Source organism: Centruroides vittatus, unplaced genomic scaffold (genome assembly GCF_030686945.1).
Source record: "Centruroides vittatus isolate TY-2023 unplaced genomic scaffold, ASM3068694v2 contig_400, whole genome shotgun sequence".
Classification (NCBI taxonomy): domain Eukaryota; kingdom Metazoa; phylum Arthropoda; class Arachnida; order Scorpiones; family Buthidae; genus Centruroides; species Centruroides vittatus.
Window position 1 is genome coordinate 4364491 of NW_027122215.1, and position 27894 is coordinate 4392384.

General features: G+C 26.2%; 1 protein-coding gene across 4 annotated transcripts in view; it reads right to left on the reverse strand.

Annotated features, from left to right (window-relative positions):
- Positions 1–27894, reverse strand: part of LOC136976477 (repetitive organellar protein-like) — a 61901-nt gene that overhangs the window by 31127 nt on the left and 2880 nt on the right. For all 4 annotated transcript variants that reach the window (XM_067271774.1, XM_067271772.1, XM_067271773.1 and 1 more), the window contains exons 2-12: positions 27141–27236; positions 26929–27033; positions 25454–25712; positions 25022–25116; positions 24796–24936; positions 23967–24053; positions 18170–18290; positions 12589–12831; positions 12412–12510; positions 9785–9896; positions 7172–7749 (exon numbers count right to left, since the gene is read on the reverse strand). In XM_067271774.1, coding sequence (XP_067127875.1) covers positions 7172–7749; positions 9785–9896; positions 12412–12510; positions 12589–12831; positions 18170–18290; positions 23967–24053; positions 24796–24936; positions 25022–25116; positions 25454–25712; positions 26929–27033; positions 27141–27236 — 1936 coding nt within the window. The remainder of the gene's footprint in view (positions 1–7171; positions 7750–9784; positions 9897–12411; positions 12511–12588; positions 12832–18169; positions 18291–23966; positions 24054–24795; positions 24937–25021; positions 25117–25453; positions 25713–26928; positions 27034–27140; positions 27237–27894) is intronic.

Below are 27894 nucleotides of genomic sequence, written 5' to 3' on the forward strand. Positions count from 1 at the left end.
TCTTATTGAAAGTCTGTAGATAAATGTCTGGCGGTTACTTTTTATCATTTTATAAATCTTTGTTGGAAAAATCTTCTATTTAATTACTTTTTCCAGTAAATAAAATTTCTTCTATTTATCTTTCACAAAACAAAATTTTTGTATAATAGTTTCTTAGGAATTTGATAAGAATATTCTTGTTGAAATATTTGTTGTATGAACCATGAAGAAGAATTAAATCTACTACATTTTGCTGAATCTTCTTCAACTCAATACATCTTTCTTTCTAATTGATGATCTTCATTTGAATATTTTTATTTCTTGAATTTATTGTTGAATATGATTTAATCATTTCTTTACCATTTCTCTGAAGAATACTGTTAAAAAATGCACACTCCCTTTACCTATTGAAAATCAACCTTCTTTTTGTTCTCCATGTTCAGTTATATTAATAGGAAAGCAGTATACGTTGTTCATATTTTTTTTTATTTGTTTTAGAGAACCAACATTATTGACTCATTGAAAAAACCTTTCTTCCACTTTTCCTCAGTAGATATATAATACATTTTTGAATAAAATTTTTCAAATTTATTTTAGAAATAAAATTTATCATTTGCCTATTTTTGGTTAAAAGATATTGATCTTGTTAAAAATTCATTTTAATATGTACTTTTCTCAATATTTTTTTGTTTTTCATTAAATTTTTAATTGATTTTTATTTGTGCTTTCATTAAACTATTTGACTGTTTTTGAATCTGCAAAAATGTTTGTACCTTCCTACCATAAATGGTAATTCTATCATATCAGATAAAAAGTATTTTCCTTGTTCTGCAAACTTATTTAAATTTTCTTCTGTATAATTAATTATTTCAGTTATTTGAAAAGTTCATTTTAGGAACATCAATTACCGTATTTTACGGACTATAAGACGCACCTTAATTTTTAAACAATTTTTAAAAAAAAATACCTATAAGACGCTATGGACTATAAGACACACCTGAATTTTGGAGACAATTTTTTGAAGAAAAAAGTGCGTCTTATAGTCCGTAAAATATGGTACCTGAAATTTTCTTTATTTTTTCATACCAAGAGATTTGTTTTCTGTTTTAGATGGACAAGTGAATATGCTTTCCCCTCTAAAATTCTTTATTTGATTTTACATATGTTTTTGTTTCATTAAAATGCTTTGGTGAAGTCGTTTTTATTTCAAAATTTAAATAAAGATCAGAAGATCAGTTTCTGGTAATTTGGTTTCTTAGCTTACACATACTTTATGCTTTATTCATCAAGTAATAAAAATTTTGCTGCTGAATTTGCATTTCCTTTACTTTTACATTTTTATTAGACAAATTCTCATGATAAAGGTTCTTTATAAATGATTTTGATTATATCTTCATTTATAAATATAATTTTTCCTTTAAATCATTTTAAAAAGTTCAATTTTATTAGTTTTAATTCTTTTCTGAAATATCTTTCATTTAAGTTTTGTAAAATAATTTTTCTTGATTAGATGATTTATTTATAAAAATATCCTTCATATTTTGATTATGAAAATTAGGTTCCTTTACTGTTTAATATATTAATTTGATTTGATTTTTCTAAATAATATGACTACTTTTTTATCAATGGTTCAATTTTTTTTGAATTTGTTAGATTTTTAACAATTTATTAAAAATTATAATTTTTTAATCTAATTCTTGAGTAACTGTACATTAATAAAGTTGAATTCAGTAATTTTCTAAGAATTTTTAGAGTTGTAAAAAATTAACGAATTTAATTTTCAAAATTCTGAACTGTACATTAAAAGAAGAATTAAATAGGATTCTAACAAAAAATTGTTTGGTTTTTACCTGTCTCCATTTTCAAGAATTTTTGGTAAAGGATCTTCCCATAGAAAAAGCATTAAATTTTTAATGCCATCTAATAGAGCTTGCATGCATAACCAAAGAGGTTATAATCAGCCTTAACTACTTAAAATTTTGTTAATCAATTATAAAATTGGTATTTATTTCTTCACTTTGTTATTTGTCACTTTATATTTTTATAAAACAGATATTTTTCTTTTATATATTCTTTCATTAATATAATTTTTGCAGATAAAAAGTTTTTTTAATTATCTATTTTTCTTTTTCTGTCTTAATTATATTAAGTAATAAGTACAGTCAAACCTGTTTTTATGCGCTCTTTTTATGTGCGATTTTTTTTGTGCGATTTTTTTTGCGATTATTGTGCGGTATAGTTGGCGACTAGTCTCGTGCGATTCGTCATGTCTCACGTTGACTTATTATAGCTAAATAAACTTATTATAGCATAAATGCACTTATTATAGTAATATTATTGCATGAATATGCGAAAAATGAAATAATTTACTTTTTAAGTCAACAAAACACCACCTGGACAAAAATATGTAAAACAGACGATAGACCAGACGATGCAGTCAAGTGCTGACATCTGTTGTTAATAAATTCTATTTCGTACGGTTTTGAGTTATTTTCTATGTGAGACTTTTTTTATGCGGTCCCTGTTGACCGCATAAAAAAAATATTTTTTAATTGTGTTGCGAAAACTATTTTTTACAGCCATTCGTGAAGTTTCGTGCGATTTTTTTTATGCGTTTTTTTTAATGCGGTCCCTATCCACCGCATAAAAACAGGTTTGACTGTACTTTCTGTTCTAATAATTATTAATTATGTGCATGAAGCAGTTGTTATGCACTTTTCTTTTGTTTCTTCTCCTATTCTAGATATTTTTTTTTTTGAAAACTCAGCTTACATTCATCCAATCTCTGATTTGGGAATAATCTCTGATTATAAACTCACTTTTCATTTACACATTAAAAAAAAAAATTATTATTAAAGGGTTGGCAATTCATTTCTTGATAATGTGGGGTTTTGTGTCCCTGGTCATAATACACATAAGAAATCATGTATTTCTTTTCAAAAATGTTGATTAGGTATAACTCAATGCCCTTTCTTTTCATGTATGAGGACACATACCTAAATCATGTAAGGTCCTAAATACATGTGTCCTCAGACCTTTATTTCAAAAAGGACATGTAAAGATTCAATGTATAATTGGATATGTATAATTGTATAATGTATAAGGACATGTAAAGATTCAATGTAAAGATTCAAAGATTCAATACTACAATTAGGAAAATACAGTAGTGCAATGTACTGTACCTCTCTAACCATCCATCACTGGCACTAAAGTTGGTTTCTGCTCCAAGTACCCCAACAATTTCCATTGCCTTTTGTTTCAGTATTGGTCCCGAAACAGACTTATGCAGACTCAACTGTATATATATATATGTTACAGTAAAAACCCGTTTTTAGTGAAAACACGTTTTAACTAGTTGAAACAAGTTTTTACTGGATGTCATTGTTATAACCCGTTTTGTCTAGTTCAGTGTTTCTCAAACTTTTTGGACCGCGACCCCCCTTATGCACTTAAAAATTTCAAAGGACCCTCAAAGAATAAGTATGTGTCAAAAAACATCCCGGAGAGAGGGGGTTACGCTCGTATTTAAATATTTATATTACACCTATCCCTCGATTTACATGGAAGATAGGTTCCTGAGAAAAACGTGTAAATCGAATTTGTATCTTTTTGAATGTAAAATCGTGTAAATCGAAAAGTATGCAAAAATCGCATAATTTTGTTGTTTATTAATTATGAATTTTTTTCAATTTTTTAAAGGTACATAAATCAAACAAAAATATTGAAAGGCAAAAAAATATATTCTTTTATTAATTAAATACAAAGTACAAAGGAACAAGAAATAAAATCTGAAAGATTCATAAAAATGTAATGTAATTGTGTAATGTAATGTAATGTAATGTAAAAATGTAATTAAAAATAATGTAATCGTTTGTTACTTATGAATATGAAAAATTTAAAATTTTCTGGTTTAAAACTATGTGCAACGAATGCAACTTCGTGCGTATGGGGAGTACCCTATATCGGTTTATCGGTTACTATTTGACGGATTGAAATAAAACTGTCACCTAGTATCCTAAATATCAACTATAACATATAATTAAGGTGGATTGGAATATAGATGTAGATTAGAGTTAAAAATTGTTCTTTTTGATCATAGGCAGTTTATTTTCTACATATATTTTTTAAACCGTGTAAAAGCGAAAACGTGTAAAAAAAGTACCGTGTAAAACGAGGGATAGGTGTATTTTTATTATTTATATGTGCAATTTATTTAAGTAAAAATTATTTTATATATTTTTTATTTCTATTATTTCTAAACATGAATCCATAGTAAATTTATAAAATATTTGAAAAAATTGATCTGGCATCAATTTTTCAGCGACCCCCCAAATATTTTTCACGACCCCCTTGGGGGTCGTGACCCCCACTTTGAGAATCACTGGTCTAGTTGAAACTAAAATTTACTGCTGTACATGTTTTGATTTTAGATAAAACTAAAATCAAACATTAACTTTTTAACTTTTAACATTAGTTAAAACTAATTTTAGCTACATAAATATGTTTGGGGGAAATAAATAAAGTGATGATTGGGATTAAAACATTTGTATTATTTAATACGATATTTATTGAAAATATTGGTCACACATCTGTGTTATTAACATTAATTAACCCTTTGTCCCTGAAGGCACCTATCGATCGGTACCCTGGCTTTTTAAGCAAAACTTCGAGGGTACCGATTCATCGTTACTTTGGTAAATATCAATTTTTGTAAAATTTATTAACAACAGATATAATCTCGTTCGATATGAAGTGAATAAAGTATAATAATTCATTATATTAGTTGATAGCAGTATAAAATTTTGATTTCAAACAAATGTTTGATATAATGTGCGATAATTTCACAACGAATAAACATACATGCATAAGTGTTATATTGAATTGTACAAAACAATATTCTACGTCTTTCTGGCTCAGTGCCAGCAAACAACTATGTAACTAGACAATGTTAATTTTCACAAAATGTTACAAATTATCAAGTTTATGTGTCAGTTCTGATATATATTATTTTTTTTTCTTATAAATTTTTCTAATAAAATGCATTGAAAAATATCTTATTTAAAACTAAAGATATGAATAAATGTAAGTGATTTTTTTCATATAGATATAATGATAATTTGATTTTTGGTGAACTTTTAAAATAATATTGCCTGACTGACCTATATTGCCTTAGGAGGGATCGCAAAATAAACGTAAACAAGATGTTGGGGAAAAGGGTTAAAGCGATACGAAATTTATCATACACTATAGGAACGTGTTAGCTGAATGACCTTGGTCGAAACAATTTTTACTAAGCCATTTTGTTAAAACCCGTTTTGTCTAGTTAAAACTAGTTTTAACTCAAATTCATTTTTGACTAGCAGTAAATTCTAGTTTTAACAATGACATCCAGTAAAAACTAGTTTCAACTAGTTAAAACGCGTTTTCACTAAAAACGGGTTTTTACTGTAACATATACAGTCAAACCTGTTTTTATGCGGGGGATAGGGACCGCATTAAAAAAACGCATTATGCACGAAACTTCACGAATGGCTGTAAAAAATAGTTTTCGCAACACAATTAAAAAATATTTTTTTTTATGCGGTCAACAGGGACCGCATAAAAAAAGTCTCACATAGAAAATAACTCAAAACCGTACGAAATAGAATTTATTGACAACAGATGTCAGCACTTGACTGCATCGTCTGGTCTATCGTCTGTTTTACATATTTTTGTCCAGGTGGTGTTTTGTTGACTTAAAAAGTAAATTATTTCATTTTTCGCATATTCATGCAATAATATTACTATAATAAGTGCATTTATGCTATAATAAGTTTATTTAGCTATAATAAGTCAACGTGAGACATGACGAATCGCACGAGACTAGTCGCCAACTATACCGCACAAATAAAAAATCGCACAAAAAAAACCGCATTAATAAAAATCGCATTAAAAAAACCGCATTAATTAAAAATTCGCATTAAAAAAATCGCACATAAAAACAGGTTTGACTGTATATTATATAAGTTTTGCTTTTATTGTCATTTTATTGCAATTGTATATTAATCAATTGATTTTATGTTGTATTTTTATCTTTTGCTTTTCAAAGTGTATATTTTGATTGTTTTATTTATATATGTTTCAATTGTTTTTCATGCACGGCATTTTCCTTCTTGTTTTTTGCTTTTATTTAAGGCTCTATTATCAGAGATGGTTCTTTTTTGTCTATTGGACATTACTTGTATTAATTAAATTAAATAAATAAATATAAAGATTTTTAAATTTACAACTTTATACAATTCTTGTTTATTATTATGAATATTTGTATTTGATAGATTTTTCATCATAATCTTATTATATTATTTACAAACTTTTCAATTTCAATTTAATTCAAGATTTTAGTCTATGAAGAATAATAATTATAGACTAAATTTAAAAATTAAAATAAATAGAATAAATTTTAAAAAAGTCTGATTATAATCAGACTTTTTTTAAATTTGAAATATTTTTCTTTATTAATAAATCATTTTTCATATGTTTTCCTGTTATTTTTAGAAACTAGGAACTTTTTTCATATTTCTGTAACATATGTTCAACATTTTTTATCTGAATTTTAAAATAAATAGGAGTTTTAATCCTTGTATTTTGATTTACATCTGGAATTTTTCCAGAATTAGTTTTTTTTTATCTTGCACGTTTTCTGTTAAAATGATTTATGTCAAATATTTAATTCTTTCTGTCTAAATAAAATTTAGTACTATAGAAAATATAATAATGCTGATCATCTTGTGGATAGTTTAATTTGCTTTTATTTACTTTGTTTTCAAATTCAATTTCCTAATTGATATGTTTATGTATAATTTAAATTTTGTCTTTAGATTTGCATTTCTTGTATTCTTTCATTTTTTAGAATTATGCAAAACTATTCTTTATGAGATCTTTTCCTTTGTATCCAAAACACGTTATTATTGTTTTTAAATCTTTTTATATATAATTTTTTTCTTGAAATTGAAATTACTTTTTATACATTCTGTTTGAATAACTTATGAAAATTAGTTGATACATTTCTTATTAAATTATATTTTTTTTTTCCTGTAGAATAGTTATTAATCTTTTATCTATTAGTTTCATATTAAATAGTAAATTTTATTTTAATTATTTTATATTTAAAGTAAATATTTTATACACACTTTAAAATATTCATTATACTCACTTTTTTCATCTTCTGTTTGAATTTCATTCTTTTCCATATTATTATTTTCAATAACTTCATAAAACATTAATTGTTTAAGGACTGAATTTTCATTTGAAGTACTAAGATTACTTAGAAGACTAAATTCTATTTCTTGATTATTCTGATCATTTAGAAGATCAGTTTTCTCATTTTTAACATCAACAAAGTTAGATGTTTGCTTTTCCTTGTCAGAATCATCTACCAATAGTTCTTTTTTCATATCTTCTTGACCTATTCCTCTATTTCTATCTAAATTGCTTTTATATGTTATAAGTTTTTTATATCTTTTTAACAAATTTTCATATTCTGTTTTGTCTTCGCTGAGGCCAGAAGAATTTGTCGATTCATTGTGGAAAGAAAACTGTGGTTTTCCATGATGTTCTGGGAGAGAGTAATAACTAGTGTTTGAAGAAAAGGATGGATAGAGAGAGTCTGATTTAGAGTTGCTATCAATAATATTGTTTTCCTTATCTTCTGTAATAGGTTTATTATTTGTCTGAGTACCAAAATTACGATATTTGAATATGGCTTCTGGTTTTGTTTCTTCTATTGGTGAACTAAAAAATATAAATGAGAAATAATATTAAAAAATATTAACTAAGGATTAATTTATAAGCATATAATATTTTGTAACATGCTTTACAAAGTAAAATGAAATATAATAAAAATGTAAATATGTGTAATGCTTAATTATTTAAACATACTCCATTTTTAAAATTTGAGCATGAAAAGATATATCGGAAATTTACTATAGGATAGAGTTTGAATTCATAAATTAAATATTCGATTTCAATTTGAGCATATATGATATCAAATGAAACAAAATCTGTTTATTCAATTGAAAATTGATAAAGTGGATTTTGTATGCCATCTTATATTATTGTAATTTAAATGTTTGTTTTATATCTTTTACTAATATGTTAAACTTTCTTAATTCATTAATACATTTATTTATTGATTCTTAAATAATTTAACTTTTGTTGCCTAAAATTAGTATTTCTTAAAATAAGAGATAGTTGCTCTATATTCATATGGATGTTTTACTTGCATTTTATCAATAAAATACAGTGGGTGATAAGTTAACAAACATAATCTGTTCAAAGACTTTGTTTGCTATCCGAATTATTTGTTAACTGATTATCAATTTACCATAGGTTTTTATGGGAATTTTATTAACTTGTTCTGGAGACCCCAAAAAATAAAAAATATATACTTTTTTACTATGTTTATTTATATGTAATAATAAAAATACATATATACACAGTCTTGCATTTTTATTCGTCATGTTTTTTCTGTTTGTGGGAGTTAAAGAATTTGTCCACTGTCATTTGCTTCTCTCTCTTCTTCAGGATTTTTCATAAGTAATTAATATCATTATAATTGTAGAGATCCCTAAGCCTATTAACCTCAACCTGGTTTGGATGCCATTCTAAGACTGTTATTCTGACATCCTTCCACTTCTTCAAAAGATCTTTAACAGCAAATATCAGCATTAATCCTCTTTTTCAGAAGAAAACATATCTCGCCGAGTTTTTTGATGTTCTTCATTCAAGCATTCTTGGCGTTCTTCTGTCATCAGATCCATTTCAGGTTCCATTATGAGTTCTTCAATGTTCTTTATTTCTCAGATGTAAATTTTGTTACTCCTTAAGCTGCTTGATTATACTGTATCTTGATTATAAGCTTCTTGATTATACTATATCTTTCTTAGATAATATTGAACTGTAGCCTACTGTAGACCTGTTCAAGCCATACTGCCCAGCAACATCAGACATCTGCCCATTCTCTACCTTTGCTATTATACTCTCACTTTTCAAAAATAAAAACCGATGCAAAATTTAATGAGTGCCTGCCCAACAGTCTCGCAAATACTATAAAAGAATTGTTTCTGTCAGAAAAATAAAAGGCTGGAATTACAAGGGAGAGTTTCAAAGTTCAGAGGAATACTATCCAATCAGTATATACCAGGTTGAGCATCGATGTCGACATCTCCCGCACTCTGAAAAGTTTCAAATTGTTGCCTGAAGACAAGGGAAGAACCTGAGACATATTTTTATACTTATGGAATTTTTCATGATTGTGAAGTAAATTAAATTTTTTCCATTATTATTTTTAAAATCTTAAAGTAATCTGACAATTAATTGGACTATTGTATTATTTTTCTAAGCATATATCTCTATGAATATAAAAAAAATGTTTAATATATATATTTTTTAATATGAAGTATTTTTCTCTCAAAAAATTCTGTAAAGGAAAAAAAGAAAAAAAATAGAATTTTCATTATGAATTAAATTCTTTTCTCCTGATTTTTATGTAAAAACTGAATAATTGATTTGAGTGTTGTAAAATAGTGATCTTCATTAACCAAAAAAATGTTTCTTGATTTTGACATTAACATTCACAAAGAGCCATTGTTTAAAACATGAACATTTAATCTTTGCAAACTTCATTTTCAAATATTTCATATTCATTAAAAATACATAGAAGATAGTTAAAATGTTTTTAAATATGTAGTTATTACACTGTTAAACACTAAATTATGTTTAATGTAAATGATTAATATTACTAAATTTAACTATTATAAATAATCACCTTATACTTTCTGATTTTTCTTCTCTTCTTTTTATTAAATATTTCTTTGGGTATTTATATATATATCTTGTTCTTTGTATTTTATTTTTGTGTAAAGATTTTTCAGATCTTTCTAATTAAAAACAATAAAGAAATTTATTTTATTATTACTCTTAAATTAAACACTAATTTAATAAAATTATATTTTAATTTTCTTGAAAATACAAATAAAAATTATAAAAATAATTACATCAGATCTATTTATAAACAATATCAGAACAATTTTGGAATACCCTTCACTATCACAGTGTTTGAGAATCATAAAGAGATGTAGGTAACCTGACTCATGTTCAGATTATTCACAACTACTTTTCATTTATAAGAAGGTTGTCTTCTTGCAAAGGTGGTTTTCTATGACTTTGTCTGTCTTTCTCAAAGGTCCAGAAATTGGTCCATTGACTTCACACTTCTTACAATTGAATTAATATAAAAAACATATGATTTGTTTTAACTTAATTACAATTGATTTGATATTTTAAAATGTATTATTTTTTAAAAAATTGAACAAGAATAATGCAATATGTCACCTGTCTTTGGTTGCAAGGAGGTGGCTTGAGAAATACTCTACTGACTTTACCCCATGATTCCATATGAACCCCTTAGATTATCTGAGGGACAGGATAGAAACAAAGCTACAATAATTCATCACCATCCATTGCAGCACAATTATAGTCTGTACTGTAGGTGGGTGTCATCTCTGCCAAATAGTACCACTAACTTGTTGACTCCATGCTTTGACTTGTAGCTGTATTGTTGAGGGCTCAAAGAGGATCAATCTGTTATTAGGCACATATCCCATGACTTTTGGCTTCTTGGTGTATTTTTAAGAGCTTATATACATAGAAACCAATTTGAATATGTAACAGACACCATAATCATTTAATTTAATTCTTGGACGTTGTGTGACTATAATGGTGAAATACTAAATAATAGTTCTCAATTTATGAAATGCACATAAGTCAATTTTTTTGACATTGTGGTAATGTGTCATCTCTCAAACACTATGATGATAATACATTATATCTGACTGTCTAAAAGAGCAAGAATGCTATAGTTTATAAAGAATACAATTCAGTTTTATTTCAGTTTGCCAGATATTACACATGGAACATATCATGTTCCATATGTAATACTTTTGCTTGAAAGAAAAAGTAAGATGATATGGGAAAATTTATGTGGGAATGTTTGTTACTTAAAATTTTGTAGTATGGATAGTCACTGCTCTATTTCGAAGTAAATTAAATAGATAAAGACCATTTCCATTTCTTATACAATTATCAATTGCCTATTTCTGTTTTGTGCAAACCACTTCAATATTAATGTCTCTTTAACAAAAAAGTTTATAAAAATATAACAATTCTGAAATAAAACTATCTTACAAGTTTCTGCATTATCTGTTTGATAAAGATCAAAGACAAATTCACCTAATGTACAATACTGTAAGTTAGTGATGTCATTCTTTAAATGATAATTGCAGTTTTTCCTCATATAGTTTTAAAACTTGAATTATTTCCTCAAATGTTTCCATCATTTTATGAAATGCCATTAGCAGTTATAAAATGTAATATTTTTAAAGTTCAAAACTTTACTGTTGTTTTATTAAAATAATTTCATGTTTATGATTTCTACAAAAAGTTCATAAAAATTTGCATATTACTATATATCATATCACAGGATCATTAGTATTATTTTAAAATATTTGTTTACATTACAAAATTTAAAAGTACTTGAGCTGCATAATATAAACTTATTTTCTTTTAAATTTATTTTTAATTCATATGAAAACACTAATGCTTCAATAATTAATATTTATAAAAATTTATTTCAGTCAATCAGTATAACTTTGGTTCTAATCATAAGTTTTCTTGATGAAATCCAAGCATCATTTTAAAATGTGTACTTAAATTTTATTCTCATTCAACAAAATGTAATGAGAAAATCTCTAATTTCATTTTAAATCAAAATAATTAATTTATATATCATTTACTATAATAAATCTTCTCATGAGTAAACTTAATACAAGGCATGTTCAATACAAAACTGGAAAAATGCCATTATAAGTCAAGGATGGGCAATATCGTAATGTGTGTAATTTTGACACACAACACTTCCAAGTCAGAGGCAACAGTAAATGCAACTGGCAACTATGGCTGGGACTGCAGTGAATGCCATGGAGAATCTTCCATAGAACTGTTACTGTTTTTGAAATCTTAAAAACTCTATTCCTACACCTATGTGCAATTTATAATTGACTCGTTACTATATCTGCACATGCCAAGAGATGTCAATTGGTTTTTGCCAAAAATTGAATAACACTACACTGCTCTTGCTTCATGCAGTACTGGGGAGGCACTGTCATTTTATCCATCCACTGCCTTATGCTTTTGTGCATCAGTGGTGTTGCCAGTCACATTTACTGTTTCCTCTGACTTGGAAGGGTTGTGTGTCAAGATTATTATGCTATTACTTATCCTCCCAACTCTTAATGGACCTTTTCTGATTTTATATTGAACACGCCTCATATTATAGCATGCTAAATAATATGAATAAACAATCACTAACTGAATTATATTATTTTAATTTCTTACTTTTTTTATCTGATGAACTTGAAGATTTTGGTGTTTTATTTTTGGAAATTTCTGTTTTCATTGCATTAATTTTCTCAATGATACTTGAAACTTTTTGTCCTAAAAATTTATGACAACAAAAACTTTTTTAGAGGTTTTAAGCAGATCTTAAAAACATTATATATAAATATTACAAACCTGTATCCATTAATTTTTTTTCATATAAATTTTCTATATTTTCCCATTCAGGTACCTCTTCCTGAATATTATTCTTTGCTGTTTCTAGTTCAGAATGGGATTTTTTAATGCTTGCATAATTTTTTGTAAATGATAAGGGATCTGTATAAAATATTTTGGCTGTAGTACTTTCTGTATCAAAAACAGAGTATTTCGATAGAGGAAATATTTTCTGAAATTCTTTATCTTGTTCTTTACTAAAACCTATAAAAATAATTATATATAAAAAATAATCTGTAATAAATATTAAAAATTTGATTTTCTCTAATTAATGAAATGAAAATTTTAATTCAATTTCTAAATTCTTTGTTTAAAATTATTAAAATTTCATTTATTTATCTTAGTAATTTTATGCCTTAGTTCTTTTTTTGATAAACAGTATAAACTTAAATTGAAGTTTTTCCATTCTGTTATTTTTTAATATTTAAAAAACTATGCTTTATTTAAGTTGAAGAGAAAAACTTTTCAAAACAAAAAGTAAATTATAAAAAAAAAAGTAAAAAATGTATTTTGGTTTTTAAATTTGCAGATGAGAAATATTTTCTAGTAAAATGCATATATTCAGATGGTAGTAATTTAATTAACTTATTGATATTATAATTTTCTATATATCAATAAATAATATTATTGTTAATAAAGTAATATCAATCAATTATACTGTTCTGTAGAGAAAAACTACACATTATTTGTAGAATTTTATGAAATTTAAATGACTAAATTATTGGATTATGAGTCTAATTAGTGTCAAATAATAAATATTGAAGACACATTAACAAAATATATGTCTTTTCATTCTTATTTATTTATCCATGTTTTTTTGATTTAACTGTATTTATAGTATATATACAGTGTGTTCTGCTTCAAAGTTTTCTCGCCTACTTTATTCACCATAAAAATGTGTGGTTTAAGATATATGAAAGAAACAAATGGCATCTGGTGAGAAAACTCAAAGTTTTACAGAGATTTTTTCATACCGCAAGATGGCACAGAAGTCGAATCATGAGCATTATTGTCCAGTCATGGCTTTGCCACAGGAGAAAACACAGATCATAGTCTAGTATGTCAGCCAAGATCTAGATTTCTTTCTGTGGGGTTATGTGAAAGATATGTTTTATGCAACTTAAATCAGAATCCTTCAGGATCTTTGGGAGTGCATCATTGCAGCTATTGCCACTGTGAGATGACATGCTACAACATATATAGAAGAAATTGTCTACTGCCTTGATGCTGTCACTGTGACTGCTGGAGCACACAGAGATGTGATGATTTTTTCAATAAAATTTGGAGTGTTTTTCTCTTATAAGACCTTTGGTGAACTTATATCTTTAATCGTCAATTTTTTCTTTTGAGTGGAACACCATGTACAGTACTATAAGAAGTTAATACAATTTATATATCTTCAAAATAAAACTCTTTTTTATTTTATATAAATAAAGTTTTAAAATTTTATATAATGTTGAATTATTGTAAATAACACTAGATTATTTTTTTAAATACATAAATTTTTAAAGTGGTATCCTATAAAAGTGGTATCCTTTACCATAGTTACTTGCATATAAGATGAGGTTTTTGTTCATTTTTCACTGCTTCAAAAATCTAAGTTGTCCTATATGGACAAGCAAAGGAATCTTTATGTTTTTTGCAATAATTTTTGTGAACTGTGTATAGTTTATGCTGCCATTATAGCAGGGTGCTATCGTGGTCAAGGTGAATGTTGCTTTCAAAGAGATGATCCAAAAATAGCTGGTCATTTAGCTATGATTATAAATGTAGTTATTTCATAGTTGTTAAATTGGTATTTTTAATAAATATTTGCACATTCTGAATCATTAAAAATAAACTTTTTTTGATCATGCGCATTATAATCTGTTGATTTTGCTATATGGGTATAAGGTGTGTGGAAAGCATTCCTCAAGAGCTGATAGCAAAGTCATTCAGGAAATACTGCATTTCAAATTCACTTGACAAATCAAAGGATGCTGCTTTATGGAGTGAGAGTGAAAAAGAGGAGAGTTGTAACAAAGCTTTGGAGGGTGAGTCTGAGTAGACAAAAGGTGATCACATCAAGAAAAATGGTTGTTTGCTTTGATATGTGCATTTGATTGGTTGTTTGCTTTGATATGTGCATTTGATAATATTTTATTTGTGATTAAATGAAATAAAATTAGAATTGTATTAATAAATATAATTTTCTTTATTTTGATCTTTAAAGTTACACCTTGTCCTATATGCGAAATTGTCTTATACACGAGTAAATACAGTATTTATTCTTTGTAAGTGTTTGCTCTGAATTTAAAGTTAAATTATTAAAAATCTAGCATCTTTTTAAATATAAATACATTTTATAATTTTAAAAGAATTATAGATCAATTTCATATAGCAATGGAATCAAATTTTGTGTTAACATTTATTTAATCATATAAAGTACTAATAGATACAAGAAAAATATATTAGGTTGTTGCAAATGAAATGGCTAATTTTTACTTCTGACTTTAAACATTTATTAATTTAATTTAAAACTTACATGTTTAATCAAAATTGTCTCCACCAACATTAATACACTTTTCCAAATGCAATAGAAATGCATTAACACCTATTTGATAGAAATCACAAGAATGAGAAGTCAAAAGTCATTAAAGATACTTTTTATTGCAGAGCCGTAACTAGGGTATGGCCAATGTGGCCCCCACCCATAGGCGCCGATTTAATAAAGGCACCAACGATGTTTCGGAATTGTGCAGTATACATTGTTTACAAACCTGTTGATCTGGAGAACAGCTGGAAGCATGTTCAGTAACGCAGAACATCTAAGTTAGAATTCTGAGTGGCTTAGTGGGCGGAGCTAAGAATAGATAAAGAAAGCTAGTGGTGGGAGGAGTAAAGCAGTAGTTAGAAATGAGTTCAACATTGCAGCATAACTAGACTTAGCAAGAATTCTGCGTTACTGAACACAGCCCTGGTATCAGTTTTCCCGGGTCATTCTCATGTACGCCTCAGGGTAATATTGGTCTAAAGCGGTAGGGAGCTAACTTACCGCATCTATTCATATATAACACAAAATTTTGGATTTTTATGCTATTAAAATACAGGGGGAACTGAAAAAAAGGTATGGGAAAAAAATTTTACTGAATAAAAAACAAAAAAACATGTTGATGTTATAAAAAACATCCAATAGCTTTTAAAAACTACCCACGTCAAATCCGTCAAATAGAAGTTTAGAATGATTTTATTAATTTGATAAAAAAATCTCCCATAAAAAACAATAGCGCAATTAATTAGCTAATTAATAAATCATCATAAAAAATTTTGCGGCAAAAATAATTCATGAAATTTGCATACGTGACCCTTCGGTTGTAGGTTAGGAGGGGATGGCACATTTCTTCTGCTTCGGTCGAAAAGGAGAGAGGGAGTGCATTGTATGAACATATTAGAATCTTAAATCCTAGAATTCCGAACCATGAACAATCAATAGTACACACAAATTGTTATAAAACTTGGAAAAGTCTAGAAAAAAGCACCAAAACTGGACAAAATCTCATTTATAGTGTTGTGCAAAAACAAATAATGGTAGAAGTAAATAAGTGGTGCCATATTCTTAAAATTGTTTTAAATTGTGTGTTTTGTGCTACAAATAATTTAGTTTTAAAACGCATGAAAATTCCACCGAGAATAATGTGAATAGAGGCATTTTTTATAATTCAATTGAACTTGTCAGCAAATATGACACGACTTTAAAAACCATCTTTAATGAAAGAACAAAAGAACAAGTATCATATTTAAGTCCAAAAATCCAAAACAAATTAATTTTTTTACTAGCATCTAAAGTTCGAAACAAAATTATAAATAATATAAAGACAGCAAAATATTTTAGCATAATAATTGATAGTACTCCCGATATATCTCATAAAGAACAACTATGCCAGATTCTCAGATATGTCAAAATTGAAAATAAAATGATAACTATCAAAGAGAGATTTGTTGATTTTGTACCAATAAAGGGTTAAATACTGTATTTATTTAATTTTGACATTTAAAAGTGATATTATTGACTCCATAACAATGTTGATAAGCAGCAGTATGTATGTCGGAGTCATTTGCCTGTGTAACAAAGTGAAATCGACGATAGTTGAAATTTAGTAAAAGATTAGTGGAATTAATTAGCTGCGCAATTTAGAAATTAAAATGAATAATGTTGTAGTTGTATAAAAGTGCCGATTGATAATGCATTCGCAAAATGCATTATCGAGATTACATTTATTTATTATTCTTTGAGATAACGCTATTTGGGCAATCGTGGGACACTTTTTTTGCATTGCTACACCTGTTTGTAAATTCACTAGTAGATTAATAGTGTATTATTGTATATATTTGTTTCTTAATTAATTAACGTTGTTATAATAATACTCTTTATATCAAGTAACACTTGCAAATGCCAAAATTGATTGATTGTGAAATTGTTTGAATTTTATTAAATTTAAATTCATTAAAATAATGTGTTATATTTTGTTTAAAAAAAAACATAATAAAAGGTTATTTATAAAGATATATTTTAAATTATTTACCGTATATGTAGTTGAAAAATATATTGAATATCATTAGATAATTTTTTTTAGAATAGCAATTTTTTTAGAATAACATTATTTTTTTTTAATAACAAAAATTAAAAAGGCGCCACTTTTATTCTTGGCCATAGTCGTCCAAAATCCTAGTTATGGCTCTGTTTTATTGCATTCTCTTCCTTTGAAGACTTTCCTTACCAAAAAACTGTCCAAATGTATAAAAAAGTGATATTCTCCAGACTTTTTTCCAACAGACTAAGGGGGATGGATAAAAATTTCATTTGAATACTTTCACTTTTGTATTGAATAATTAAAGAATTGCAAACCTCAAATGATGCTCCCTATCTGAGTTCATGTTGTACCCATTTGTCAAGCTTCTTGACTTTCCCTAATGTATTTAGATGTTGAGAAATAATTGAATAATGTCCAATAAGTTCAACCTTTCCATGATTTTCCAGAGTCAGATGATGTTCTGATTCAATAATGTTCTTCAATTCTGATTTTTGAGATTTGTATTCCGGAATGAAATCTTTGAACTGATGCCTGGTGCCTGCTCACTCAGAACTTTCACCAAAAGTTTTATTGGTATTTTGAGTTGCTTTAGTTGCATTATGTCACTGCTTATATTCATAAACAAAAGTTATTCAATTTCCTTTTTTCCGTCAGAAAAAGTACTCTTAAACACGTGGAACTCGCAATATAAATGAGATTACATTTTTAAATTCACATATTATATGTGTGCTTTTCCAATTGCAAACATACAGCACTGTTCACATGAAAAAATGTTCGACTACAAGGCTAGAAAGTTTATATTTTAAAAATGGCCATTTCATTTGCAACAACCCAATATTTAACTAATAAGAAACCAAAATTTAAAAGTTAAAATTAGATAACAGAAATATTAATAATACAAGTATTAATAAACAATTTAAATTTTTAGCATATTTAATTTATTATAAGTTATTATGAAAATTTAAATTTACCATTATTATTCACATCATTTTCATTAAAATTTATATCTTTTGAAGTGACTTCTACTGGTTTAAAGTCTCTAAATTGTTTATCTTTTAATAACTTTAAGTTGAATTCATGAAGAAGTACATCCTAAAAATATTTTAAAATGTAGCATATTAAAAAATTTCAGTAAATATCTCTAAATAAAAGTTATTTTATTTAATTTAAGTAAAGTTGTCTAACATAAAAAGTAATTTAGTGGCAGATTATAGTAGTAGATTAGAAAGGCAATTCCAAAATAATATCATGAAAGTATTAATTAAATGAGTGCATAGAGAGAAATCAACAGATGAAAAGATAAAAAACAACATTTACAACAAAAAGTATTAGAATGTAAATGTAAGTAATTGCTGAAAATGATGATCCATAACTGAGTCTAAATGCACATAACTCAAAGCACATTTACATAGAAGGGCAATGACATAATACCAGTAAAAGAAATCAACAGATATTTGAGTGGAAAAAATAAAAATACAAGTAGATTACTTAGTGCTTAGTGATAAACTGATTTTTTGCAAGGTTTTTCTTGAGAACACATTCAAAATTCATAAAACAATTTATCTTCTTAAAGTTCTCTCTACATTACTTTGTTTGTTCATGGAAATCTTTAGTAGTATTATGTAAAGTACTTCTTGACTATTTTTACTAATTGGCAATCTTAAATACTTGATATTATAAAATGTTTCACTTTTAATTAAGTGGACTTTTAATTAATGGTTTCCAGATGTTGAGAACAATGTATGGTAAGGACACAAAGTGTGAGGTTCATAAAAAAGTTTTCCTAAGACTATTTTCAAGCCTTTCTCACACAAGGGAAAATGGGTTAGGGGACATTGGTGTAACTTTATGGAATCAAGGGGGCAGTGTTTGGGAATCACTGATATAAACAATTCAGTTAGACTTCAATGTATTTTTATTAATTCTTATGTTTATACATATGTCTGAACCTGATACTGTTGCTCCAATAACATAATACAAGGGTTACTCTTTTTCCAAGCTCTGCTAATGCATGAAAAAAAATTGGAAGCATGTGAGACAGGGACAGGGTGCACACCTAGTGAGTAGTATATTCCTTCACCTCTTAACATTGTGTCAAGCTATTTTAGACATTTGCTACTCTGCAGTAAACACGTAAACATGATGCTGCCAATCCAGTCTCCCATCAACTGTGAAGTACGAGCAGTAATTCAATTTCTACAGGCCAAAGGGCTAAATGGTGATGAAATTCATTGAAGGATGTGTAATGTGTATGGTGAGAACCTCATGAGCCATGGATGTAGGTGTGAATGGTGCAGAAAATTCACACAAGGACATGACAACATTCATGATGAGAGTGGTCAAGGGAGGAAGTGTGTGATGACCAACGATTTGGTGGACAAAGTGGATCAATTGATGTGAGAAAGGCATAAGTTCATGATTTCTGAGCTCAGTGAGGCGTTTCCTCAAATTTCAAGGTCCACACTGTACACCGCTGACTGACTGTTAAAGGTTGGCTGAATGACCTGGAGACAATGTTCTTCAACATGGATATACAAAAGCTGGTGTCACAATATGATGTCTGTCTGAATTGAGAAGGCAATTATGTGGAAAAATAGGTGAAGACTGTAACTACCTTCTACAAATAAAGTGATTTTGTTCTTCATTCTCGTTTTTCATTCTGGGTCGGTGGAGGTAGAAAAAAAAATCCTTGTATTTATGACTTTTTAGATAAAATCCAAAGGATTCAATTGATTTTTATCCATTACTTTTTAAAATAGACCATTCTGTCCTGGGTTATGCTGTTAGGTTGGAGTTGGACCAATTTCCTTTTTACATTATAGAAGTTTATTTAAATTTGTCACAAAATTGTTAAAAAAAGTCTGATACCTTAGAGTATGCTTGTTACAATCATTTGATATCTGGAAAATAAATCCAGGGACACAAATCTTGGTCAGACTACTTAAAAATGGTCATCATTTCTATGAATCTTAGTCCACCTTTACTATTAGAATCTGCTGATACTGTCTCATTTTATTCTACAGTTGTCTTGGATTGGTGAAAAAATTATCATTAAGATAAAGATCTAAAGTTAACCGAAAATTCAGACTGACACCCTTGGTACAAGATTAATTTTTTGCATGGTGGTTATTACTTTAACTATAATTTAAGTTATATCAATAATCCAGCAATTAAGATTAAGTAAAAATTATTTGAGATAACATATCATAATGTTTAATAAAGTGAATCTTTATTGTGATATGGAAGTTTTTTGATATTCCATTTGATTCTATTATGTCAATTTTTAATGAAAAAAAAGAAAGACTTGTATGTTTGGGATAAAATGTCTGAACCTGATACTGTTGCTCCAAAAAAACTAGAATTGTATCATTTGATATTATCAAAACAAAAAGAAAAAATATACATATTCATATGTAAAATTTACAAAAGATATTATTTCTGTTTTTATAACCTCACGACTTGTAGAGGTTTCACTGTTTTGTAATCAGATTAAATACAACAAACTCCTGGAAGAAGATATAAGTCTAGATTGTACAGTTTAATATTTCATATCAAGAAAATATGTATAAAACAAACATTTTGTAATTGAAATGAAAAGTTTTTTTTAAATTATGTAAATTTGCATTTTGTTAATTTTATTTTGTATTTAAATGTAACTAACCCCTAGATGAAATGGTAACCCCTAATTGTCTGTAAGGATTGATAACATAATATTTATACTGTTAGTGAAAGGAGTGTTAAATGATTTTGATATTGATGATTCATTACTTTTTGCTTACAGAATCTTAAATATTTTCAAGGTAAAAAAAAAATATATTGTTTCATTTGTGATATAGTTTCTAGAAAGTCCCTTTGAAGACATAAAAAAAAAGTGATATCTATAAAAATGTAATTGACTAATTTGTATTTAAGAATAAAGTCATTACTTTAAATATGAAATGCTCTTAAATATTTTATATTTTTGTATCATGGCATCAGAGAACATGATACAGAAGTCAAAGTAGTTTTGTATGTTTCTCTAATGTACAAAATAAGATATTTGACTTTATTTCACATTTGTCTTGATGTGGTTTTAATGTGGCCCCTTGAAAATGAAACAGAAAGCACATATCAGATGTGAAATAAATTTACTGGAATTATCAAAACATGCTCTCAAAACCATTTCAACTTGTAGACAGAAAATACACTAAGTCTATAAAAGTTAAATACAAGCAAAAATAAAATTTGACATAGAAAGAGATTTGAGTTAAAGGTGTTTGACTTATCAAGAATCAAAATATATATGGTATATGTCTACATTTGATTAAACAGCATTTTCACATATTTAGTGATACTTATACTTATGCTGTAATTCTTTCTGAAGTGCCATCTCTAAACTGGGGTTTATAGTAGTTTATCATTATAAATTTCCATGAATTCTCCATGTTATCATCAAAAATTTTCAATGCCTAATATTAGATTTATAACTTGTTCTGTACTTAAAAACAAAATTATTAAGTTTATAACATAGCAATAATACAAAATTCTTTATACATTTCTATTAAAAGCTTACTCATCATCAATATGAGCAGTTTCCCTCTGAGACTGATCAATGCCATGCTAATAAACTGTTTGCAGCAAAGTATATACCAAAGCTAGTATCCTCCACAATTGCCTCCAAAGAAAACAGCAATGGTTTCTTATAAATTATAAAGTAATGCAATGACAAAAAGACCTAATGGCAAGTCAATGATATCAAGACACTTGCAACACAAAGATAAGAAAATAACCTCTACCCTGATTGATCATGTAGCCTTTACACTAATCAATGTGCATTTAAAAAATAGCCTGGCAAAATTGGCAGAGATCCCAACCTGAGATGAGGGCCATCAGTAGTGCAGGATCATATCCTATGATTGGAAAGTGTGGTGGATAGGAGAGCAATGTTCCTATCCATCCCACTTCCAAATATGATATCAACATTTCAATTTTAAGATATTCATAAACTATCTTAATTTTATTGTAAAGTAAGTTCTAATGTTTTCAAATTATCATCTGAAACAAATTATAAAATTATGTTATTAATTTTATAAATTTAATTATATCAAGTAATTAAATATATAAATTAAAAAATCTACTTCATTCTAATGTTCTTAAAATTTTTTATATTTATTAATAGACCATAATAGATTTTTAAAATAAATTTGAATTGATATTTCTCATTTGACAGAATAAAATGTGTATAATTGATGGAATCAGCCATTTTGTCTATATCATGCATACACTACATGGTCTTCTCACTTGGACTTTTCAGTGTGCCTGACTGTGATGTCAGAAAAGCATGCACCATTTCTGAAGGTGGAGCATTAGCAAAGCCTTTTCTATATGGCTTATAGAATTGCATTTGTCCTTAAAATTTGATTGGTTGCTTTTGATTAAACTTTGTCATTTTACATAATATAAGACAAGGACATTAAAAATATAATAAAAACCGGGTTTTTTTGTTTTTTGATACAAAACCACGATTTTATTTTCAAGATAAAAAATTGCTAGCACAAGTGTGTGTAATTTTTTAAATTTTTTTATATCAGCAGCGATTGTCATAGATAGCCTTTTGAAACCTTATTATTGATTTGCTAACACTTCAACTCAATTCTTAGTTCATGTTCAAACAGAAAATAAACTGTGCTTAGTTAAATGTAACCATGAGCCATTTTTAAATAGGTTTTAGCATGGCTGTGTGAACAATTTTTAGACAGATCCTTAGAATTAACTGCTTTTCAACTGGAAGCACTCACTGTCCAGTTATTCTATGTTATTGACATGAATGTGCTAATTGGTTTGAGATTTAGCATACTAGCATCCTTTATACTCTCAAATAAGCATGCTGATGCAACATGTAACAACAAGATGTGTAACTAACACCTACACACCTTGTTGCTACATGTTGCATCAGCATGCTTATTTGAGAGTATAAATGATTATTCCATAGGTTTTAGAGGGTTATCTGTAAGTCTGTAAATTACACATGGCTTCTGTAGAAAGTGGAAATCTGTAGTGGTTGTCATTTCTGAACAGCACACATAATCAAAAACACAAATACATAATGCACATAAGCCATTTATTACTTTTTGATGGTTGTTCATTGAGTGATAAGCACTAGACTCTGAGCCAACTAATCTGTTTGGGAAGTAAGTACTCAGTTTCTGATAAAACTAGTTTCTAAATATGTCTTTTGGTCTGATATCTTGACAAACTCCTACACTTAATATACAAATGATATTTTGCTTACTCACTATATTGATTAATCAATTATTTTGAATAAAACATTAACATTAACACAAGATAGCAATTTCCATGAAATTCTCTATTTTCCAAATCCATTAAAAATTCCATGTTTTCCAGGTTTTCTGTGACTGCTATGAATCTTGTAAGCTTTCACAGTAAATTTAGGTTCACTAATTTTTCAGTACATATTAAAAACTAGAAGATATTTTTTATAAAAACTCTAATTAGTTTCAGTTACTGTAACTATATTTTGATCTAAGCTGTCATGTATAATTACATAAAAAAAGAGCAAAAATCTTTCTCTGTTAAAAGTCATTATTATTTGGATTGTAATAACTAAATCATAATTATTAAGATAACAATGTATTAATTACTACTTTTGTTTTGCACACCAACTGATAATCAGGTATTAATATTACTATTGAATATTTCAAAAAAAAAAAAAAACACAATTTTGTTTTAAAAATTATTTTCTTAAATAAAACTTAACATTATACTAACTTTATTTTCTTTTTTGATTTCTTTAGTCTTTTTCTTTCTTTCTGCTATTTTCATTTTTTCTAAATTTTCTAATATGTTGGAATATTCCTATATAAAATAAAATTCTTAAAATATTAAATTAACATAATTTTTATATCACAAAATAAGTGTGAATAATATTAATAAATAAACATAAAAATTATTATGTAATGTATATTAAAGTATATTGCAATTTTTCATGAATGAATAAAAGAAATCAAGAAATAATACATAACAAAAACAATATCATTTTTTACAGCTAGTACATTTTATAATTTTATTTTATTTTTCTATGAGTTGATCAATTGCTGCATTTATTAGAATTTCATCATACATGTTAACATGCATCTGTCATAATGTTCATAGATCAGTAATTGTGCTATACATGCATGCACTTACATATACAAATGCAAAGTATATGCACATGTATGTGTAGGTACATAAATGTACACACACATCTTTTGAAATGGAAGAAAAACAAAAAAACAGTTGTCTTAATTAACAAAAATTCAAAATATTTATATTAAAAATATTAAACAGTGAAAGTGCTACTAATTTTGCTATAAAAAGACTGATAAATAATTTACAAAAAGGTTAAGCAAAACAGAGTAAGAAAATTTAAGTCTATGTAGTTAAATTAGGAAAGATAGCAAAAAATAAGTCTGCCAAACATAATGCATAAAAGATTAGGCACTGTATCATAATCAGAAAATTACAATAAACAGTAATTTATTGCATATTATTCTTTTAAATTATGATATTATTACAAAAATATTAAAAATAAAAAATAAATTATTAAATTGAAAATAACCTTAGATAAAATTTGTTCTTTTCTAGCTGCTTTATATCTTTCTTTTGACTTCAAGGTTCTCTGTTCTTTCATTTTCTGTTGAGCTTTTTGTTTATTTTCTTCTTCATTTATTTCAATTAAAGTTAATTTAGCATTATTTGACTGCAATAGAGGTATATTATAATTATATTAAAATTTGAAGGCATAATAAAGAAGACAAAACAGATACTAAATGATTATTTAATACCTCCTTATCATTCTTTTCAACAAGAGTATTACATTTTTTAACAGAACATAAAGGAAATGATGACTGATCATGTACATAGACTGATTTAGGCAAACCTATGAATAAAACTTGAAACTATATTTATTGAATTAAAATATTATGTGAGAAATTTAACACCCATATTTATCTTATAGTGTCTATATTATTAGTCTTCAAAACAGACATCACTTATTATGAAGAATAAATATAAAAACATTAAAAAAGTTAGATAAATATAAGCTACAAATTTAATAGAATATTTTAAAATTAATTTATAATGTTGTCAAATTTACAGCTATCCAACATAAGGATTACATTTTATTTAATTAAAAAAATAATTTAAAAATGAAATATTAAAAAAGTTATATAAAAATGAATAAAATAAAATTTATCTGAAGTAAAATAAATACTTACAAGTATTTTGTAAATTATTTAAAGCTTTTTCAACAACATCCGGTTGATGATGATAATTACGTATAACTTTAGCGGTTCTTTTTTTCTCTTTTTTAAGTACTGCTTGTCGAATATGAGAAATTGCAGTCTGTTTTCTTTTTCTTTCTTCATTTTCCTTTTGTTTATTAAGCAATGCTTCTTTTCCTCTAGCAATAGCTATTTTTCTATAATTAATTTTCTTTACTTTATTCTCTTCATCTTTATTCATTTGTAATGAAGTCTGTATATCCATAAAACATTTAATTTAATGCTATTATAATTTTATAGTTTATTAAGTTAAACTTTACAACTGTATAATAAATTTTAATATTTAATCATTTTATAAATGGAATCATATTATTTTTGTAATATTTTTCTTCATCTTAATGTATATTTTTGTCTAAACAAATTAAGGATTAGAATTATTAGTAATATTCCATTCACAGAATAAATTGAAGCTTGATTCTGGCCTACTTTCTACATATAATGCTACAGATACATAAAATATATTTATATATTTGTAGTATTATCTAGATATGGAAATAAAAAATAATAATAGTAATTTTCTCTTTAATGGATTATTTATAAGATTGCAGCATATTTCATTTATTTATTGAAAATTTCATGACACTCAACAAATAAAACTTTCCTACATAATTCCAATTTTGCTCTTATAATTATAATCACAGATTAGCAATTTTCAAAACATTGTTTCAGAAATGTGGTTGTGTGTGTGTGTGTGTGTGTGTGTGTGTGTGTGTGTGTGTATGATGTATATTATTATATATATATATGTAGTATGTGAATAAAAAAGGAAAAAAGCAGAAATATTTAATATTAGTTTATATTTTAATATTAATGTAAACATGGATAAAAAAAATTATGAATATGATAGTAATACTCTCTAATTATAAAATTTCCAGAATGAAAAAGAAATATAATCTAAAATCCTATCAATATTTCAAAATTCTTTTGAAATAAAAATAATAGAACAAGGTAAATACAATACTTAATATACTAGTGGAATGAAAAAAAAGTTTAAAGAAAGATAAAGTGATAAAAATAAGCAATGATTAATTACACAAATTAATGTGATTTTACCAAACCAAAAATGATATAAAAAACAATGTCAATAAAAAACTTCTGGATAGGTAAATAAATTCTACTATATATTACAATAGAAAAATTTCTACTGTATATCAGTTATTTTGTTTTTAGTAAGAAAAATTCAGATTCAATAAAAGCAAAAAGCAAAATTTAATCATTACAGAATATTATTTTTTAACATATTTCAGAAATAATTTTTTCATGGTTGAATAAAATTATAGAAATATGAAAAAAATAATTATTAAAAGAATACACACAAAAGTATTGTTTGTTAATAAATGAAATAAAACATATTAAATATTTATTACCAATAATTTAAATTATTATATGAACATATAAAATATACTTACTTCATATTCAGCTTCTTTAAAACCTTGACCAACACAACATAAACATTCTTCAAAATAATTCTCAAGAACTTTAAAACTAGCATTAAGTTCTGCATCTGTTTCACACTGAAAATATTTATTAAATTAATAAATTCAAGACCATAACAATTTTCAATATAAATAATAATTTACTTAATATAATTTAATTATATTAATAAAATAATATAACTTACATTTTTAATTTCTTTTATTATTTTGGTCAATTGCTTTCTCTCTTTTTGAACATTATTTTGAATAATGCTTGCAATTTCTTTAGATTGTTTTCTAACCTAAAATTAAATATAAAGTAGCAAATTGAATTATAATCTACTTTAAACAAATGGATTATTAAATAGAACTCACACATATTGCAATTACAAAATTTAAATAAATTAATAAGACAATTATTAAATAAATAGCTTCAGTGTGTTTTATATGAGTCCTTGGGGTAAAAAAGGACGCCAGTTGTATTTTTAATTAATTAAAAAACAAATTTCAATATGGACATAAAATAGGAAAAAAATAACTAAATCAAATTTCTCAAAATATTAAGTTTAAACCTAAGTTAACACTATTTGAATTATATACCGTATATATTTATAAAATAATATGATAAACAGGAATTTCTATTTTGTAATTCTATAGGTTTGCAATTCTTTTTATTTACACACTAAAATTCTATCATTGCTAAAAAAGAATATTTATACAGTTTTTCTAGTTATGCATCTAACTTGACAAGTTAAAGGAATTTTTTACAAAGCATTATAAAAATTATTACTACTAGCTATTGTTTGATAAGTACATTAAATATATGAATTGGTCTTCTAATTGTATCTGTAAACATTCATTTTTGTCAATTTTTTAAAATAAATTTGTTTTTATGTAGTCAATTTTACTTTGATACAAGATTTAAGATGTATTTATTGATGAATTTTTATAACTATAACA